The sequence below is a fragment of the Nerophis ophidion genome, linkage group LG16, assembly GCF_033978795.1.
Source record: "Nerophis ophidion isolate RoL-2023_Sa linkage group LG16, RoL_Noph_v1.0, whole genome shotgun sequence".
Lineage (NCBI taxonomy): Eukaryota > Metazoa > Chordata > Actinopteri > Syngnathiformes > Syngnathidae > Nerophis > Nerophis ophidion.
This window is the reverse complement of record NC_084626.1, coordinates 17,204,999-17,227,722: the sequence shown is the minus strand read 5'-3', so window position 1 is coordinate 17,227,722 and position 22,724 is coordinate 17,204,999. Positions and strand designations below refer to the sequence as shown.

At 41.6% G+C, this 22,724-nt stretch overlaps 1 protein-coding gene across 1 annotated transcript in view; it reads left to right on the top strand.

The window, feature by feature from the left end:
* Window positions 1-22,724, top strand: part of ptprt (protein tyrosine phosphatase receptor type T) — a 489,779-nt gene that overhangs the window by 93,176 nt on the left and 373,879 nt on the right. The window contains exon 8 of the mRNA XM_061874425.1: window positions 13,398-13,691. Within this exon, the coding sequence (XP_061730409.1) occupies window positions 13,398-13,691 (294 nt within the window). The remainder of the gene's footprint in view (window positions 1-13,397; window positions 13,692-22,724) is intronic.

The following is a 22,724-nucleotide window of genomic DNA, read 5'->3' as shown; positions in this document are numbered from 1 at the left end:
CGCTTTGGACTGGACTCTTGCGACTGTGTTGGATCCATTATGGATTGAACTTTCACAGTATCATGTTAGACCCGCTCGACATCCATTGCTTTCCTCCTCTCCAAGGTTCTCATAGTCATCATTGTCACCGACGTCCCACTGGGTGTGAGTTTTCCTTGCCCTTATGTGGGCCTACCGAGGATGTCATAGTGGTTTGTGTTGTGGTTTGTGCAGCCCTTTGAGACACTAGTGATTTAGGGCTATATAAGTAAACATTGATTGATTGATTGATTATTTTTTTGTTTGTATTTTTTTTAAATCTTCATTATTCACTTGAAGTTATTACAGTATGCCTCTATATACATATTTTTATTTGTATTTAAGCTTTGCCAAAGGACCACATTTAAATTTCTTACACACACTTGTTATTTCGTATGTTTGGCCAGCAATTTTAAAACCAACACACAGTCAATTTGAAAAATCCCTCCTTTTTGCAACCACCCTCATTTTGATAGATTTCACCACCAGGAGTGCAGATGAGTTATTCTCTATCAGATGCAATGGTTTTCTGTATTGGGACATAATGATGTGGGTCCTAACTTGTTCACCGGTCCTCAAATGGAAGGGACTTGTCCTTGTTGACGTCTCAAGAAGGGTAGTAATACAAGAATACACACACACACACACACACACACACACACACACACACACACACACACACACACACTGTAAAAAACAAAGGCAGTAGATTTTACAGTAAAAAAATTGGCAGCTCAGCTACCAGAATTGTACGGTAAAAATACCAGTGGTACATTATTTCTATTTACAGTAATGCACTGTAAAAACGACGTTTGTATATGTTATGTTAAAAAAACTGACAGCTCAGTCCGTAAAATGTAACAGTGGTACCATTTTTAACATTTACAGCAATGCACATTAAAAGCCATGATAATGTTTCTTCCATTTACACTAATGCACTGTTACAATACACTGCAAATTTTACCGTAGCGTTTTGATGACTGAACTGCCTTTTTTTTGTTTTTTTACCGTAAAAGTGAGGGACTCTATCACCTTTGAACCGAACAATTTTTTGATCAACACCCTCAATGGTCTCCATTTTGGCTCCCTCGGGGGTGGGATGGCCTGATGAGTCATTGCAATTCTCCATTAAAAACAAGATGAAGAAGATTGTTATTTCCGGTAAGTGCACAACAACAGTAATAGATGTGGGACAGCACTACACTGTCAATTTCTGTGCACTCAGGAAGTAAGTACAAAGTGTACTGTAGGGCTGCACGATGAATCGACATGGAATCAACATCAAGATTGTTTTTTTCTTGTGCCGTCACCGTCATTGGAGTGACAGACATGTCGCCTATCAGAATGAGTGAGTGTTTATCCGCTCCTTGCTTCGAACAGGGAGAAAGTCGTCTCACTCTGTGCATGGCTCGCAGCTCCTGGGCGCGTTTATTTAACTGTAGAATTAACTGAACACTGTGAGCCCTCTTTTCAGTCAGTCACAAAATACATTTGTGTCGGTGGGCAGCAAGCAAGCGTGCCAGCTTTACACACACAGGAAGCAAGTACAGAGAGCCTTGCGACTCTCCAGTGACATACATTAGGAGGAAACAAAATGTGATTACAAAGCCAAATGTCCCGCTGTGGTAAAATTTCAGTTAAAAATTGGATGGCCGTATAGCATCAACACTAGCGAGAATGCCTTGATGACTTGATGGCAATAAAAAAAAAAGCCAACATCCGATCTAGTTTTTTCAACTGAGGGAAAAAAAGTCACTTTAAGATGTTCAATATTTACTCAAGGTTTTTTTTTTTCTTACAGAAATGAGAGTCAATTTTATTGTTTAGTTTTTGTTTATTTACAAACAAACCCCGTTTCCATATGAGTTGGAAATTGTGTTTGATGTAAATATAAACGGAATACAATGATTTTCAAATCCTTTTCAACCCATATTCAATCCAATCCACTACAAAGACAAGATATTCGATGTTCAAACTCATAAACTGTAATTTTTTTTTGTGCAAATAATAATTAACTTAGAATTTCATGGCTGCAACACGTGCCAAAGTAGTTGGGAAAGGGCATGTTCACCACTGTGTTACATCACCTTTTCTTTTAACAACACTCAATAAACATTCGCGAACTGAGGAAACTAATTTTTGAAGCATTGAAAGTGGAATTCTTTCCCATTCTTTTTTTATGTAGAGCTTCAGTCGTTCAACAGTCTGGGGTCTCCGCTGTCGTATTTTGCGCCACACATTTTCGATGGGAGATAGGTCTGGACTGCAGGTGGGCCGGGAAAGAACCCGCACCCTTATTTTACGAAACCACGCTGTTGTAACACGTGCTGAATGTGGCTTGGCATTGCCTTGCTGAAATAAGCAGGGGCGTCCATGAAAAAGACGACACTTAGATGGCAGAATATGTTGTTCCAAAACCTGTATGTACCTTTCAGCATTAATGGTGCCTTCATAGATGTGTAAGTTACCCATTTCGTGGGCACTAATGCACCCCCATACCATCACAGATGCTGGCTTTTCAACTTTGCGTAGATAACAGTCTGGATGGTTCGCTTCCACTTTGGTCCGGATGACACAATGTCGAATATTTCTGAAAACAAAATGTAGACTCGTCAGACCACATGTGTATATGTGTGTGTGTGTGTGCGTGTGTGTGTGTATATATATATATATATATATATATATATATATATGTATATATATATATATATATATATACATATATATATATATATATATATATATATATATATATATATATATATATATCCATCCATCCATCCATCATCTTCCGCTTATCCGAGGTCGGGTCGCGGGGGCAGCAGCCTAAGCAGGGAAGCCCAGACTTCCCTATCTCCAGCCACTTCGTCTAGCTCTTCCCGGGGGATCCCGAGGCGTTCCCAGGCCAGCCGGGAGACATAGTCTTCCCAACGTGTCCTGGGTCTTCCCCGTGGCCTCCTACCAGCTGGACGTGCCCTAAACACATCCCTAGGGAGGCGTTCGGGTGGCATCCTGACCAGATGCCCGAACCACCTCATCTGGCTCCTCTCGATGTGGAGGAGCAGCGGATTTACGTTGAGCTCCTCCCGGATGGCAGAGCTTCTCACCCTATCTCTAAGGGAGAGCCCCGCCACCCGGCGGAGGAAACTCATTTCGGCCGCTTGTACCCGTGATCTTATCCTTTCGGTCATGACCCAAAGCTCATGACCATAGGTGAGGATGGGAACGTAGATCGACCGGTAAATTGAGAGCTTTGCCTTCCGGCTCAGCTCCTTCTTCACCACAACGGATCGATACAACGTCCGCATTACTGAAGACGCCGCACCGATCCGCCTGTCGATCTCACGATCCACTCTTCCCCCACTCGTGAACAAGACTCCTAGGTACTTGAACTCCTCCACTTGGGGCAGGGTCTCCTCCCCAACCCGGAGATGGCACTCCACCCTTTTCCGGGCGAGAACCATGGACTCGGACTTGGAGGTGCTGATTCTCATTCCGGTCGCTTCACACTCGGCTGCGAACCGATCCAGTGAGAGCTGAAGATCCCGGCCAGATGAAGCCATCAGGACTACATCATCTGCAAAAAGCAGAGACCTAATCCCGTGGCCACCAAACCGGAACCCCTCAACGCCTTGGCTGCGCCTAGAAATTCTGTCCATAAAAGTTATGAACAGAATCGGTGACAAAGGACAGCCTTGGCGGAGTCCAACCTTCACTGGAAACGTGTCCGACTTACTGCCAGCAATGCGGACCAAGCTCTGACACTGATCATACAGGGAGCGGACTGCCACAATAAGACATTCCGATACCCCATACTCTCTGAGCACTCCCCACAGGACTTCCCGAGGGACACGGTCGAATGCCTTCTCCAAGTCCACAAAGCACATGTAGACTGGTTGGGCAAACTCCCATGCACTCTCAAGAACCCTGCCGAGAGTATAGAGCTGGTCCACAGTTCCACGACCAGGACGAAAACCACACTGTTCCTCCTGAATCCGAGGTTCGACTATCCGGCGAAGCCTCCTCTCCAGTACACCTGAATAAACCTTACCGGGAAGGCTGAGGAGTGTGATCCCACGATAGTTGGAACACACCCTCCGGTCCCCCTTCTTAAAGAGAGGGACCACCACCCCGGTCTGCCAATCCAGAGGTACCGCCCCCGATGTCCACGCGATGCTGCAGAGTCTTGTCAACCAAGACAGCCCTACAGCATCCAGAGCCTTAAGGAACTCCGGGCGGATCTCATCCACCCCCGGGGCCTTGCCGCCGAGGAGCTTTTTAACTACCTCAGCGACCTCAGCCCCAGAAATAGGAGAGTCCACTACAGATTCCCCAGGCACCGCTTCCTCAAAGAAAGACGTGTTGGTGGGATTGAGGAGGTCTTCGAAGTATTCCCTCCACCGATCCACAACATCCGCAGTCGAAGTCAGCAGAACACCATCCGCACCATACACGGTGTTGATAGTGCACTGCTTCCCCTTCCTGAGGCGCCGTATGGTGGTCCAGAATCGCTTCGAAGCCGTCCGGAAGTCGTTTTCCATGGCTTCCCCGAACTCTTCCCATGTCCGAGTTTTTGCCTCCGCGACCGCTAAAGCTGCACACCGCTTGGCCCGTCGGTACCCGTCCACTGCCTCCGGAGTCCTATGAGCCAAAAGAACCCGATAGGACTCCTTCTTCAGCTTGACGGCATCCCTCACTGCTGGTGTCCACCAACGGGTTCTGGGATTACCGCCACGACAGGCACCAACAACCTTGCGGCCACAGCTCCAATCAGCCGCCTCGACAATAGAGGTTCGGAACATGGTCCACTCGGACTCAATGTCCCGCACCTCCCTCGTGACATGTTCAAAGTTCTCCCGGAGGTGTGAATTGAAACTCTCTCTGACAGGAGACTCTGCCAGACGTTCCCAGCAAACCCTCACAATGCGTTTGGGCCTGCCAGGTCTGTCCGGCATCCTCCCCCACCATCGCAGCCAACTCACCACCAGGTGGTGATCGGTAGAAAGCTCCGCCCCTCTCTTCACCCGAGTGTCCAAAACATAAGGCCGCAAATCCGATGACACAACTACAAAGTCGATCATGGAACTGCGGCCTAGGGTGTCCTGGTGCCAAGTGCACATATGGACACCCTTATGTTTGAACATGGTGTTTGTTATCGACAAACTGTGACGAGCACAAAAGTCCAATAACAAAACACCACTCGGGTTTAGATCCGGGCGACCATTCTTCCCAATCACGCCTCTCCAGGTTTCACTGTCGTTGCCAACATGAGCGTTGAAGTCTCCCAGTAGGACAAGGGAATCACCCGGAGGAGCACTTTCCAGTACTCCCTCGAGTGTACCCAAAAAGGGTGGGTATTCTGAACTGCTGTTTGGTGCGTAAGCACAAACAACAGTCAGGACCCGTCCCCCCACCCGAAGGCGAAGGGAAGCTACCCTCTCGTCCACTGGGTTGAACTCAAACGTACAGGCTTTGAGCCGGGGGGCAACCAGAATTGCCACCCCAGCCCGTCGCCTCTCACTGCCGGCAACGCCAGAGTGGAAGAGGGTCCAGTCCCTCTCGAGAGAACTGGTTCCAGAGCCCTTGCTGTGCGTCGAGGTGAGTCCGACTATATCCAGCCGGAACTTCTCTACCTCGCGCACTAGCTCAGGCTCCTTCCCCCCCAGTGAGGTGACGTTCCACGTCCCAAGAGCTAGCTTCTGTAGCCGAGGATCGGACCGCCAAGTGCCCTGCCTTCGGCTGCCGCCCAGCTCACAATGCACCCGACCTCTATGGCCCCTCCTATGAGTGGTGAGCCCATTGGAGGGATGACCCACGTTGCCTCTTCGGGCTATATATATATATATATATATATATATATATATATATATATATATATATATATATATATATATATATATATATATATATATATATATATATATATATATATATATATATATATATATATATCCAACCATTTCTACCGCTTATTGCCTTTGGGGTCGTGGGGGGTGCTGGTGCCTATTTTTATATATATATATACTGTATACTGTATACCCGGCCTACCATCCGAATACAGCTGAGATAGGCTCCAGCACCCCCCACGACTTCAAAAGGGACAAGCAGTAAAAATGGATGGATATCTATCCATCTATCCATCCATCTATCCATATATATATATATATATATATATATATATATATAATATATTCAGAGCGCGGTATTGTCATGTTACCCATGGAAAAATGCATTTTTAGACAATATGATTTGCCTGAGCGCCTAAGAGACATTGAGAGTAACAAGCGGTACATAATGGGTTAGAAAGGACGGATTAAAAAATAATAATACATTTTTATTTTTAAATACATTTTTATTGTATTATTATTATTATTTTTTATAAACTTGGGACTTCCCGCGCGCCAGATTTTGGAAGCTGGCGGGCCGGATCCAGCCTGTGGGCCGTAGATTGGGGACCCCTGATGTAGATGAGAGCTCCGAGTCTGCTTGCATACAGCTAAATATTTTTTAAAGTAAATCATTACCTATTGTTGTAATGTGTAGCACCCTGAGACAAGAATATGTTTATGGACAGTCTAAAAGTCACATGACTTCCTTTCCTTGTTATTTTTTGCAGTTTTCTGCATTTTTATGTATATAATATAAAAATCACAAATCGAATCCCAATCCTAATTTTGGAGAAAAAAATCCCAATTATGCAGCCCGAGTGTACACACTATACCTTTTGAATAGTACATGGGGAAGTATTCCATTAGAAACACAAGAAAGTGTGTGTGATAGCAGTGTGATGTCATTGATATTCTACGACCATCGCTCTTTCTTTCATGTGCATCGTCCTGTGTGCGTGCGTGCGTGCGTGTGTGTGTGTGTGTGTGTGCGTGCGTGTGCGTGTGTGCGTGTGTGTGTGTGTGTGAGATGGTTGGATTGTACACTTCTTAGAGAATTTCTAAGGAGAAGTATAAGTAATGCATGACCAGGTATAAAGTGTGAAAGATGACTGATGGAGGAGGAGAAAGGTGACAAGGAGGCGAGTAGGGTGAAAAGTTGAATGCAATGCAGGACAGTGATGTAAACACCAATGGAAGTGTGTGAAATCTACTGGGATAAGCGAGCCAGAAACATGGACACTTCATTTGGTGGACCGTGTCATGACATCCACTAGAAACGTTCAACACTGAAAACAACATAACAGTCCGAAACATACTGGAATGTTTAATCAGTCCCTGCGAATGCACTGTCAGCAACTCACACACACATGCACACGCACACGCATAGGCACACACACACACACACACAGTGAGCCCTCTTTCGGCCTCTCAGTCGCCTAGTGGTTAGAATGTCCGCCCTGAGATCTGGAGTTTGGGAGTTCAAACCCCCGCCGAGTCGTACCAAAGACTATAAAAAAAAACCATTGCCTCCCTGCTTGGCACTCAGCATCAAATGTTGGAATTGGGGGTTAAATCACCATAAATGATTCCCGGGCGTGGCACCGCTGCTGCCCACTGCTCCCCTCACTTCCCAGGGGGTGATCAAGGGGATGGGTCAAATGCAGAGGACACATTTCACCACACCTCGAGTGTGTGTGACAATCATTGGTACTTTAACTTTAAGGTGCCTGCTGGGACTTTAATAGAGTGCAGTAAAAAAGAAGCACAGTGTCCTTCTTAACCCTCTGGGCGTTGCAACACAGGTCGCTTCTGACTTTTTTTTGCTTCGCGCTATAAGAAGACCCTAAGATGAAACCAACACTGTAGGACCTGTTTTACCAAAGTTTTAAACATATACATAGGAGACAAAGAAGGTGACAGAAAGGAAATCCAATCATATTTAATTTCGGGACAAATATGGAATATATTCAATTACAGCTATTAAATAACTTAAGTACAATTAAGTAACTTGTGGGGTTCCACAAGGCTCGGTATTGGGAACCAAGGTTTTTATGCTTTATTGAAAAAATATTCTGCGATGAGGTGGCGACTTGTCCATGCTGTACCCCGCCTTCAGCAAAATGCAGCTGAGATAGGCTCCAGGACCCTTTGCGGCCCCAAATGGGACAAGCGGTAGAAAATGGATGGATGGATGAAATTATATTTGAAAAATAAACAAGTGATTCAATAATAAATAAAGATTTCTACCCATAGAAGTAATCATCAACTTAAAGTGCCCACTTTGGGGATTGTAAAAGAGATCCATCTGGATTCATGAACTTAATTCTAAGCATTTCTTCACAAAAAAAGAAATCTTTAACATCAATATTTATGGAACATGTCAACAAAAATTCTAGCTGTCAACACTGACTATTGCATTGTTGCATTTCTTTTCACCATTCATATTTTGTTGAAGTATTATTCAAAAAAGATATTAATAAAGGATTTTTTAATTGTTGCTATTTTCAGAATATTTTTTAAAAATCTCACGTACCCCTTGGCATACCCTCAAGTACCCCCAGGGGTACGCATACCCCCATTTGAGAACCACTGGCCTAGTGGTTAGAGTGTCCACCCTGAGGTCGGTAGGTTATGAGTTCAAACCCTGGCAGAGTCATACCAAAGACTATAAAAATGGGACCCATTACCTCCCTGCTTGGGACTGAGCATCAAGCGTTGGAATTGGGGGTTAATTCACCAAAAATGACTGAACAGTAGGACTGCGATTCTTTGGATGTCTTACAATTTGATTCAATATTGATTTTTGAGGTCACAAATCGATTCAAAATCTTTTTTTTTACAATTCAACACAATTTTCGATTCAAAAACGATTTTTTCCCGATTTAAAAGGATTCTATATTCATTCAATACATAGAATTTCAGCAGGATCTACCCCAGTCTGCTGACAAACAAGCAGAGTAGTAGATTATTGTAAAAAGCTTTTAGAATTGTAAATGACAATGTTTTATCAACTGATTGCAATAATGTAAATTTGTTTTAACTATTATTGAACCAAACATATGACTTATTTTATCTTTGTGAAAACATTGGACACAGGGTGTTGTCAAGCTTATGAGATGTGATGCAAGTGTAAGCCACTATGACACTATTGTTCTTCTTTTTTTTTTTTTTTAATAAATGTCTAATGATAATGTCAATGAGGGATTTTTAATCACTGCTATGCTGAAATTATAACTAATAATGATATGTTGTTGATAATATTCATTTTTGTTTCACTACTTTTGGTTTGTTCTGTGTCGTTTTTGTGTCTCCTCTCAATTGCTCTGTTTATTGCAGTTCTGAGTGTTGCTGGGTCAGGTTTGGTTTTGGAATTGGATTGCATTGTTATGGTCATGCTGTGTATTGTTTCGTTGGATTGATAAAAAAAAACCCAAATGAGAATCGATTCTGAATCGCACAACGTGAGAATCGCGATTCAAATTCAAATCAATTTTTTTCCCACACCCCTACTAAACAGCCTTCCATTTTTTGCACTTCTTTATAGGTTTTCCCCTGTTTTATTAATTTCTTAATCAAAGAACACTCTTCTTCTGAACAGTGTCTTGAACGACCAATGTTACTCTGTTTTTCAAAGACAAATGCACAGCCAGCATTTGCAGTGTTAGTTACCTTGATCCTTATATAAGGCCAACTGTTTAACACCATTTTTTCCGCATAATGACATGACATCACTAATTTGAACTCAGCACAGCTATTGTTTTGAACACGCCCCTTTCAGTAAATGGTTCAGTTTCACAGAATCAGCACCATAAATGTCATGCCTGTTGGGTCTGTTGGTTTTCTATACCTTTGCTAAACCTTCTAGAAACTTACTTGAAGTGTAGAAGTTGAAATTCAAACAAAAACAGTGATTTATCTTGCTAGTGATGTGGGACTGCTATTATTTTGAACATAACTATGAATGATACTGAAGTACCAATTGCACTGTTTACATGTTTTGTACCCATAAGAGTTACATATATGATAATAAAATACATACAATACTTTACTGTTTATGTATCGAAGTACCTTTCCAAAAGCTAAAATCAACCTTAAAAAACATCTTATTGATTAAAAAATAATATTTTGATATTTGTCATCCGTACATCTGTTAAGGTGTTTTTTTAGCAATGCACAGATGAGATGTGTCAATTCTAAAAATATTACTTTGCATCACTTTTTGGCAACCTAATAATACATTGATGTAATGAGCATATTCAAACACTTTATTAATATTTATTATGTGCTTGAGCAATTAACAGTTAATACTTAAATGCTTCATGATTAATTTTGACACCCTCAAAGGGAATAAGCGGTAGGAAATGGATGGATGGATGGTCTGTGCTTTAAGATAAATAAAATCATTACTAAGTACTAAAACAAATCCTATAGCTAACAGTACACATATAAGACATGTAGCAGGTAAAACACACATTGTTAAATATAGAACATAAATTGTTGCAATTTGTTACAAAATTCTGTCATTTTACTTGCATTAGTTTGCGCTACGTGGGCGGTTTGGACTCCGCTAATATTTGTCATCAAGCCAAACAGCTGTGTGCGCGTCTACGTATCTGTATGTGCACAGCAGGGAAGCAAGTTAAATACATTACCTTTAAACTCATTGTGCAGGGCTGGATGCTTGTTATTTAAATGTTAACCTAAGTTTGAAGCGCAGGTGGTCTTGCTACGATTGGCGAGGCACTACTTGCAGGGCGGCACTTCCCTGTTTAAAGCCTCACATTGATCAATACTTCTGAAGTCCAAATACCTCCACATTACATTACACACAACTTTTTTTTTTAATCAATCAGTAAAACTGCCTTTCCTGGCTGTTTCTGCTTGTGCGCTCTGTGAGTGTGTGCACGATGACACATTTCAACATGCTCCTCGGCTCAATAACGGCAGCATGTGGTTGCAAAAAAAAGTAAAATACCGGTGCAACCCTAATCCCATGTTAGGTGCACACTTTTTAAATAAAGTACACAAATTAAAGATTACAAATGTATATTTGCAATTAATTATGATTTACTTATGGACAAAATGTCATGTTTTGATAGCCCTAGAAAAATACACTATAAAAAGTCTTCGGAATTGCATGATCGTATTTGTTATTATTGTTTTTTTAAGACTCAGCTAGTAATAATAATAGTAATAATTCTCATCTGATTCAATCAATTCCCAGCATCAAAATGATTGATTGACATTATCCCCAAACTTCCCACAATTTGCGTAATTTCACATTTTCTAAGACAGAATTCCAATTGAAAGCAACAAAAGGCCAATTCTTAATTAAAGGAGACCAATAATAATTATAATCTACGAATAACACACGTCTTTGTGGTGATTATTTTGGACGCGTTGGTATTGTTTAACATGAGTCAGAAAAGACAGATATCATCCGTTTTAAGTTGAAGTTATGCATTACTCACATTTCTCAACACATTTTCTCACCAATTGAATTATTCTTTTAAGATGTCAGGATTTTTTTTCAGCAGATTGTTGGGAGAAGTGAAGAACTCTGTAAAAGACACACACACACACACACACACATGCACACACACGCACGCATGCAGTCACACACACACACGCATACAGTCACACACACACAGTCAGTGCAAAGGTGTGTATGTGTGAATGATTGACAGCTAGCTCACAGGGCCCGCAGACTTCATGCATAATTCTATTCATAAATATTCTGGCGCGGCCTTGGGGGGAGCCAAATATTCGGGTCAGTTCACCTTCTCCTACATGTTAATACCATCAGTCGGTATATAAATATAAATATGAATATATGTCTGTGTGCTTGAAATGGAAGCAATAAAGCGAGCAATACTTTTACAGGCTTGTCGTTTTAATGAGAAAGTCAAGTTGCAAGTTAGTTTTGTTGCCAAACACTTTTATGCATCGAACGTCTCCTCGGCAGCTTTTTTAAATATGTTTTTTTAAAGTGACACGTCTCTTTTTAGTTCACATTAGCATCACTTAGCATTGTGGCGTTTGATTAACTACTCAGGCCAGCAGTCAAGATCACAGGGGATATTACTATAATACCATGGCAATATCTTAATGCAGGGGTGTTTGATGTAATGATGGGCTTTGGAACTTGGTTCTATAATAGCACCGGTGACCACCTCCTTACCACTTTTTAAGTAATGTAGCAGTAGTGACACTGCAACACTTACTAATTATCTTACTGACTTTTATTTTGGAGGGAAAGTAGGTGCAGCCGGGTGATACAGGGGTTAGTGCTTGTGCTTCAAAATACCAAGGTCCTGGGTTCGATCCTGGGCTCAGGATCTTTCTGTGTGGAGTTTGCATGTCCTCCCCGTGACTGCGTGGGTTCCCTCCAGGTACTCCGGCTTCCTCCCACCTCCAAAAACATGCACCTGGGGATAGGTTGATTGGCAACACTAAAATTGGCCCTAGTGTGTGAACGTGAGTGTGAATGTTGTCTGTCTATCTGTGTTGGCCCTGGGATGAGGTGGCGACTTTTCCAGGGTGTACTCCGTCTTCCGCCCGAATATATATTTATATATACAGTATGTGTATATATATATATATATATATGTAGGTGTGGGAAAAATCACAAGACTACTTCATCTCTACAGAACTGTTTCATGAGGGGTTCCCTCAATCATCAGGAGATCTCCTGATGATTGAGGGAATCGAGCACTATTCTCTGGATAATCCAATCAAGACATATATATATATATATACAATGTGTTATCAACTGATTGCAATAATGTACATGTATTTTAACTATTAAACAAACCAAAAATATGACTTATTTTATCTTTGTGAAAACATTGGACACAGGGTGTTGTCAAGCTTATGAGATGTGATGCAAGTGTAAGCCACTGTGACACTATTGTTCTTTTTTTTTATTTTTTTATAAATATCTAATGATAATGTCAATGACAGATTTTTAATCACTGCTATGCTGAAATTATAACTAATATTGATACTATTGTTGTTGATATTCATTTTTGTTTCACTACTTTTGGTTTGTTCTGTGTCGTGTTTGTGTCTTCTCTCAATTGCTCTGTTTATTGCAGTTCTGAGTCTTGCTGGGTCAAGTTTGGTTTTGGAATTGGATTGCATTGTTATGGTATTGCTGTGTATTGTTTTGTTGGATTGATTAAAAAAAAAAAAAAAATCAATTTTTTAAAAATGAGAATCGATTCAACGTGAGAATCGCGATTCAAATTCGAATTGATTTTTCCCACACCCCTAATTGGTAAATAGATAGATATATAGATACATAGATAGATAAATAGATAGATAGATGGATTGATAGAGTTCCCTCTGAAAAATTTTAATTCCAGCAGCAACAATAAGAATAAAACTATGACAGTAAAAATAAGAATACAACAAGAGAAACTAGGCAGTAGTGACCATGTTATGAAAACGTATTAGTAATTATTAATAACTTTTGTTCCTAATTCACAGCTCCACCTACTCCCATTGCTCCACCTGAGCTCCTGGCGGTGGGCGCCACCTACCTATGGATCAAACCCAACGCTAACAGCATCATCGGCGACGGGCCTATCATCCTGAAGGAGGTGGAGTACCGCACCACCTCGGGAAACTGGGCCGAGACCCACGTGGTGGACGCCCCCACTTACAAGCTTTGGCACCTGGACCCCGATGTGGAGTATGAGATCAAGGTCCTGTTGTCCAGACCCGGAGAAGGAGGGACAGGTCCCCCTGGACCGCCGCTGGTCACCAGGACCAAATGTGCAGGTACGGCCTAAAGAAAAAACATGAAATATGATTGAAATGATCATGTCCACACGGAAACTATTCTGAAAAATTACTTGAGCAAAGGAGAGTGTTTAGTGAGGAAACTTAATCATTTTGCTTACAAACCCTGTTTCCATATGAGTTGGGAAATTGTGTTAGATGTAAATATAAACGGAATACAATGATTTGCAAATGATTTTCAACCCATAATCAGTTGAATATGCTACAAAGACAACATATTTGATGTTCAAACTGATAAACATTTTTTTTGTGTGCAAATAATCATTAACTTTAGAATTTGATGCAAGAAACATGTGACAAAGAAGTTGAAAAAGGTGGCAATAAATACTGATAAAGTTGAGGAATGCTCCTCAAACACTTATCTGGAACATCCCACAGGTGTGCAGGCTTATTGGGAACAGGTGGGTGCCATGATTGGGTATAAAAACAGCTTCCCAAAAAATGCTCAATCTTTCACAAGAAAGGATGGGGCGAAGTACACCCCTTTGTCCACAACTAAGTGAGCAAATAGTCAAACAGTTTGAAAACAACGTTTCTCAAAGTGCAATTGCATGAAATGTAGGGACTTCAACATCTATGGTCCATAATATCATCAAAAGGTTCAGAGAATCTGGAGAAATCACTCCACTCCGGAAACTAACATTGAATGACCGTGACCTTCGATCCCTCAGACGGCACTGTATCAAAAACCGACATCAATCTCTAAAGGATATCACCACATGGGCTCAGGAACACTTCAGAAAACCACTGTCACTAAATACAGTCCGTCACTACATCTGTAAGTGCAAGTTAAAGCTCTACTATGCAAAGCGAAAGCCATTTATCAACAACATCCAGACACGCCGCCGGTTTCTCTGGGCCCGAGATCATCTAGGATGGACTGATGCTAAGTGGAAAAGTGTTCTGTGGTCTGACGAGTCCACATTTCAAATTCTTTTTGGAAATATTCGACATTGTGTCATCCGGACCAAAGGGGAAGCGAACCATCCAGACTGTTATCGACGCAAATTTCATAAGCCAGCATCTGTGATGGTATGGGGGTGCATTAGTGCCCACGACATGGGTAACTTACACATCTTTTTCATGGACACCCCTGCTTATTTCAGCAAGACAATGCCAAGCCACTTTCAGCAGTCCAGACCTGTCTCCCATCGAAAATGTGTGGTGTATTATGAAGCGTAAAATACAACAGCGGAGACCCCGGACTGTTGAACGACTGAAGCTCTACATAAAACAAGAATGGGAAAGAATTCCACTTTCAAAGTTTCAACAATTAGTTTCCTCAGTTCCCAAACGTTTATTGAGTGTTGTTAAAAGAAACGGTGATGTAACACAGTGGTGAACATGCCCTTTCCCAACTACTTTGGCATGTGTTGCAGCCATGAAATTCTAAAATAAAGTTTATGAATTAGACAATCAAATATGTTGTCTTTGTAGTGTATTCAATTGAATATGGGTTGAAAAAGATTTGCAAATCATTGTATTCCGTTTATATTTATATTTCACACAATTTCCCAACTCATATGGAAACGGGGTTTGTCGTTCAGGGGTGTCAAACTTACAAGGGTGTCAAACTCGCTGCTCGCTTGCCGTCCATGTCTCCTCGCCGCCATTTTGGGTCGGGGTCCGGCGTGCCCTGCCTCGCTGTCGAACTGCCGGCCACGCCTCCTCGCCGTCATCTTGCAGCAGGCTACGGTGTGCCCTGCCTCTCCACAGTCGCAATATCAATTATTTTTAGATTTTGCTACATACAGTATGTATATAAAAAATAACCACAGGATGTCTGTGCACACATACGAGGAAAATGAGAAAACTACATATATGACATACAGTAATTTGATTTTGATATTATTATATTTTTTATCTTGATAGATTAACACCAATGAGTTGACTTATGAACATTGTCGCACAATTTATTCAGAAAGCATAAATAACGACAAATAAAGATAGAATACCATTGACCGCAAAATGTAAGTGTAAAAACAAGCCAACAACATTTTGATTTGTACATCTTCAGAATGTGCTTGATCTATTTTTAAACAAAGAAAACAATCTGAATTTTTCTTTACTTTTAAGTTATCGTGCCGTGATTTTACCAGTCCGGCCCACTTTGGAGTACATTTTTCTCCATGTGGCCCCCTAATCTAAAATGAGTTCGACACCCCTGGCTGGCTTGGTTCGCTTGATCTCAAAAATGGGATTGCAAGCGAATCCGGAGGTATGATTTCCATCCAGTCACACTCTTGGTATTCTGACTTCTGATCGGCTGAAATGGAAGCACGGTTACAAGATCAACGCATATTATGCAGAAGCAAGAAAAAGGGATAGGAAAATATTTCTGTGGTTTTCTTGGAGGCAATCAAAGATGAGGATAATTGGGACGTTATAGAAAGCAGCCGGGAGATGAGGCGGGGGGGTTAGGAGGGCAGGTCGGGGCAATCATGGCTGATTATGAGGACGCCAGCGGGGGTGTGGAGTGATCCTTCATCTGATCAAGTGGCCGCTCGTCACATCTTCATCTCTGGCCACTTCTTGTCTGTCTTCTTCTGCGTCTCAATCTGCGCACCTCCGCGCTTACACTTTGTCTCCCAAGTGCACTGAGAGGTACGGTAAAATGTAGTGCACTTTCAGTCCCGGGATGCTGCACTACACTGTCAACATTTACACAGTGTACTTATTGAAGTGTACAGGTGGAAGTATTGCATTTGACAGAGTGCTCAGTGGTGGATACACACTAGCGCGCCAACATGCTACACACACGTCAGCGGCCTCACTGGCTGAACAACTTCTTTCAGCACCCCAAAACAAACCTGCTGCCACTTCCTGTTTACACAAGAATCGATGCTGCGTGATGCGGAATGATGGCGAACAGAGGTTGTGTGTGTGTGTGTGTGTGTGTGTGGCAGAGAGGAACATGTGTTTTCAGGGTTATTTGCACTGTGTTGAGCTGTCAAAACCATTCACACAATGGCGTGTGAGTGTGTGTGTGTGTGTGTGTGTGTGTGTGTGTGTGTGTGTCCATGTGTGTGTGATGGTATTGCAGCAGGCAAGTATGACAGGTGTTTTAAAGCCTGCTGGCTACATGCAGCTTTAGAATGAGGTTGTGTGTGTGTGTGTGTGTGTGTGTGCGCGATAACATTCTTAATTCTGCACCTTTTTGTGTTTCTCTATTTGTTGATGTTTAACTTACCCAAACAAACACATAATATGATAAATTGCACTCAAATTGGAGTAGGGCGGTAATTGGCAGCGTGCTTTTTTTTTTGTGTGTGTTACTATGCCAGAGTAGTAGTTCCTCTTTGCTAACTCTTACAATAACAATGTGGCTATGGCTTGGTTAATATGCAGGTCATAACCGCATTGTTGGCGGTTTTGGATGGTTTTTGTAGGGCTTTATAGGCTGAGTTAGTGTTGTCTCGATACCAATATTTTGGTCACGGTACCAAAAATATTTCAATACTTTTTCGGTACTTTTTGGTACTTTTCTAAATAAAGTGGACCACAAAAAAAAAAATGCATTATCTACTTTATTTTAACAAAAAAATATTATGGTACCTTAAAAATATGTTTGTTATTGCAAGTTTGTCCTTAAATAAAATAGTGAACATACTAGATAACTTGTCTTTTAGTAGTAAGTAAGCAAACAAAGACTCCTAATTTAGCTGCTGATGTATACAGTAACATATTGTGTAATTTTCTATTCTATTATTTTGTTAAAATTATTAAGGACAAGTGGTAGAAAAGGAATTACTCATCTACTTTACTTTACTGTTAATATCTACTTACTTTCTCTTTTAACATATTCTATCTACACTTCGGTACTTTTCAGAAGCGGTATAGTACCGAATATGATTCATTAGTATCGTGGTACTATACTAATACGGGTATACTGTACACTGCGATGAGGTGGCGACTTGTCCAGGGTGTACGCCGCCTTCCGCCCGATTGCAGCTGAGATAGGCACCAGCGCCCCCCGCAACCCCAAAGGGAATAAGCGGTAGAAAATGGATGGATGGATGGTATACCGTACAACCCGAGGCTGAATAGATTAACTTTAATTACTGTGATTGTTTTGCGGTGGCCAGTGGTTAGTGCTCATGCCTCGCAGTGAGAAGATTCTTTCTGTGTGGAGTTTGTATTTTCTCCCTGTGGCCGCGGGGGTTCTTTCTGGCTACTTCGGCTTCATCCCACCGCCAAAGACTTGCACCTGGGGATAGACGGATTGGCAACATTGAATCGTAGTGATGTACTGGTATCATAAATACAGGGTATTTCTGTTTCAAAGTCTTCTCAATAATCAATCAATCAAATTTTATTTATATAGCCCTTAATCACAAATGTCGCAAAGGGCTGCACAAGCCACAACAATATCCTCAGCTCAGATCCCACATCAGGGCAAGAAAAAACTCCACCCAATGGGAACCCCCATGGATGACCAAACAGCGTCTTTGGTGATATTTGTTAGCATCAAGAAGATATCCTTAATAGTATTAATAAACTAGATGAATGAATCTCTCGTAGGCTCAAAAGCATATACTGAATCTTGATATCGCTAGCAAAGATTCATGCTGAACAATAGTGAAATTTATAGTTAAATAATGAGGTAAAAAATTACATTTTATATGTAACTAAAACTCATAGCAGGAAATCAACTGCAAACAAACTAATCCTTTTTTTATTAGCGTCACGATCACTCGTTATGTCTTAACTGCGTTACTTAGTGATGTCTGAAAGAGTACCGTGACGTTTGACGGTATCAACTAAAAACTTGGTGAGTGGAGTTTTTTTCTGGCGTTTTAGGTTTGGCTAGATCTGTAAATAAACCACATTCTCAAAATGCTTTGTGCAGTGCGGGATCGACAAGATGGGGGCGTTGAACACCGTAAGCAGGAAGTGAAGTGTGTTCGTATTTGTCGTTGATAAAATGAATTGTTTTATGGACATTTAATCTGCCCATAACTGGTTGAGTTATGTTGTTAACAAACAGACACACAAGCCCAGGCCAAAACGTAACCTTTTAGGCAGAGGTAAGAAAGTCTGCGTTATGCGAAGTGAAGCGTGCCACTTTAATTTTGGGTGTTTACTTTTTTTTTTTTTTTGTCCTGTTCAGCTACTAAGGCAAATCATATTTTTGATGTAGATGCGCAGATTTGCGTTAAATATTTACTTTACAAAATTGTTGCGTTATTTGTATTTGACTTTATTAAATGGATTTATAATAATGTTTGGCGCAGCCGGACCAGAGCAGGAGTGAATAGAAAGAGAAAAAGAGGGGGAAATTGCGGGTACAATAGGTGGATAAGACAGAGAAAACAACAACAACAACAACAACAGAACAGCATCAGTAAATATGATACGTACAAATATGATAGTAAAAGTGATAGCAAAGAAGCAGTTAGCGAAATAAATATTAATAACACAGAAATGACAATGAACATTATTGCACTACAAATGGAGAAATACAAATACCAATAGAAATTGCGGTATTGATAACAAATAAAAACAATAATCACCTCTTGTGGAGGTGGCCCTCCCGTGGGTTGACCTGATCGCGACAGATTCTCTGGTAAGCCCGGTAGTCAGGTTTAATGATTGTTTTATTTTCTCACACGCCACGAAAGCACACTGTTCTGCGACTTTTCAGTCTTTGTTTTTAGTATTTTTCTCGGCGTGTCTCTCTTTCACTCCAACTCCAACAACCTGTCTCTGCTCGGCTGCTGCTAATAAAGGCAACAGGTGATTAGATAACAAGTCCCAGCTGGGCAATGTACTCACCTGCCGCTGCTTCGAGGCCGGTCCTTACACAACCCGCTCCGCGGCAGGCCCACAGGCCACGCCCCTCTCCACTCCACACCTCTGTTATCAACAATACAATTGTTTCAAATGCAACTGTGTTGTCCTGAAGTCAAGTGTTAATATTCTTTACATAATTACTTGATAATATTTTTGTATTAGTAACTGCAATGCTTTAATTTGGAGCTAAAATTGTTTGTATTTATTTTACGCTATAATCGGTAGACAGCAGTTAGATGATGTCACTTCCGCTGAATTACTTCCTGTTGGTTGACTTCCGGTATTCGTTCGAAAGCAAGTCATACATGTTGCGGTCTTCTGTAGTATTTTCTGTTGCCATCCTACACAAAGCGGCAGAGAAGCAATGCCTTTTTCACCATCTTGTCTATGAAGAATTGTCAAAAGTAAATGGTCAAGCTTACAACGACGTTCTCTTGATTGACTCCAGTTTGGCTTGGTGTTGAGTTGGTGTTTTTACACGTCTCACAAGAACACTAAAGCAACAATACTTATATGTAATAACTTGATTTATAAAAGAGAGCAGATAAATGGAGGGGAAGAAAGAGGAGCAAACTGTATTAACCTCGTAGATTGTTATAGTAACAATAGAATAAGCTAACCGACGGCATGGCCCGGTTGGGAGAGTGGCTGTCCCAGCTACCTGAGTGTTCCTGGTTCGATCCCTGGCTTCTCCCACGTCCGTTGTGTTCTTGGGCAAGACACTTCACCCTTGTTGTGGTTAGGGCCTTGCATGGCAGCTCCCGCCATCAGTGTGTGAATGTGTGTGTGAATGGGTGAATGTGGAAATAGTGTCAAAGCGCTTCGAGTACCTTGAAGTTTGAAAAGCGCTATACAATTATAACCCATTTTTATAGGGGTTAATGCAGGGTCCTCACAATACAAATGTCCTGGGTCTTTCTGTGTGGAGTTTGCATGTTTTCCCCATGACTGCGTGGGTTCCCTCCGGGTACTCCGGCTTCCTCCCACCTCCAAAGACATGCACCTGGGGATAGGTTGATTGGCAACACTAAATTGGCCCTAGTGTGTGAATGTGAATGTGAATGTTGTCTGTCTATCTGTGTTGGCCCTGTGATGAGGTGCCGACTTGTCCAGGGTGTACATCGCCTTCTGCCCCATTGCAGCTGAGATTGGGTCCAGAACCCCCCGCAACCCTGAAAGGGACAAGCGGTAGAAAATGGATGGATGGTTGTTAATTAGGATGAAAGGATGAATGATGATAAGCTGTATTAATATTTTCTATACCTAAAGATGACATGACTATTATGTGGTTTTCTCCAATAGAAATGATTTGCACTTGCATTTGCACATTATTCCTCTTTTCCTCCCACTCCTCCTCTCCTCTCTGGAAATCCTTATGTTTTTTTTTCCTCTAAAGAATGATCATGTAAGTGTTGCCTGAATAAAATAGACTTTTAATTCCCAAGCTGGCCATAAATCCTCCATTTGTGTACCCTCACTCCTGCTTTATAGACGGCAGATGTTAATGTGAGTGCTTGCTAACCGGCCTCCAGTACGCTTGCGTAGCCTATGCCGACGCGCAAATCCATAAATTACATGCACATAAAAAACATAATTTAAGTGTTCGCTATTTTTCCATTAAGATGCATTTTTATTATTTTATTGTCTTCGCCATTTATGTTAATCTGTGCCACCTTATGCCGAGCCAGGCAGAAAATGCTGGTTGAACTGAGCGCTTCATCCTATTGTATACAAACCACACAATTAGATACACGTGTATCGTAATTTCCACAACATAGGGCGAACCGGATTATAAGTAACACTGCCGATGAGCGGGTCTTGTCAGGTCGGTTTTCATACAAAAGGTGCACCGGCTTAAAGGGCGCATTAAAGGAATGATATTATTTTTATCATTTTCCAAATGGAAAACACTTCCTTGTGATGTACATAACATGTAATGATGGTTCTTTGGTCAAAATGTTGCATGGATTATGTTTTACAGATCATCTTCGAGCACCTTTCTGACAGTCGCTTCCGGAAACGCAGTTTTGTGGAGGGTGTTATTTACGTAGCTCACCTTTGCCAGTGTCTTCTCTCCGTCATCTTTGTTGTAGCAGTGTAGCTTGCAAGGACGGGAGTGGAAGAAGTGTCAAAAGATGGAGCGAACTGTTTTAATGACATTCACTTTACTTCAATCAATAACGGAGCAGCATCTTCTCATCCACCGGAAATGTGTCCCGTGAAAAAAAACGTCCGACCAGAACTCTATAAACTAAAGTACTTTGGGTGAATAATGTAAACGCACTACACCGGTATGTTTTAGCACAATCATGGCGGGTTTTACTGACAGATATAAGTAAGAACTTCACACTACTTTATATAAGAAATGGCAACAGCGGAGGATGGATGAATGTCCCATCACAAGAAGATAGAGAAACGGAAGAAGCCTATCGACTAAAAAGGCAGCTGTGCGCACATTTTCAGGACTAATGCAGATCCTAAATACTGCTCAGCGGGTACCAGAAGGCAAGAAAAGTTGCTTTTGCATATTATTGCGAAACAAATCGCCAGATAATATGTCTTACCTTATACACACACACCATAATAATACTCCGATGTTGAAGCACAGTACAATCCATCAAGCGGTGCGGCTTCATAGCTTACCAAAGTCGTACTAAAACATTTTGATAGATTTTGGAATGCCGTGTGTAATGTTCTATAGTTGCAATGGAACATAAAAATGCTGGTGTTGTTTACTTGATTTATATTGCAGTCAACACGGATCTCCTATGTGTGACTGCCATCTACTGGTCACACTTATTTCACCATATAACAAATGAAATAGCTTCAAGGTCGGTAAGCACAACCAGAATTTTTCCGTACATTAGGCGAACGGGGTTATAAGGCGCACTGTCCAGGTTTGAGAAAATAAAATGATTTTAAGTGCGCCTTATAGTCTGAAAAATATGGTACATATCTAGCCCAGTTCAATGCACGATTTCATTATCGTTTAACTGCATCAACATATTAGGAACAGTTGTCAAGATGATACACACTCAATGATAAACCTAGTGTGGTTTTCCGTCACCTCAGCAGTCTTGTTCCTAGAATCAGACCTCCGTTCGGAGTAAACGCCATGTGCTCATCCCTGTGGGGGGCTTGTGAAGTTCGTCGACATGCCTTGAAGAGTGTGAAGTGTTGAATAGGCTGCGACAGACACACAAGGACACACAAAACGGC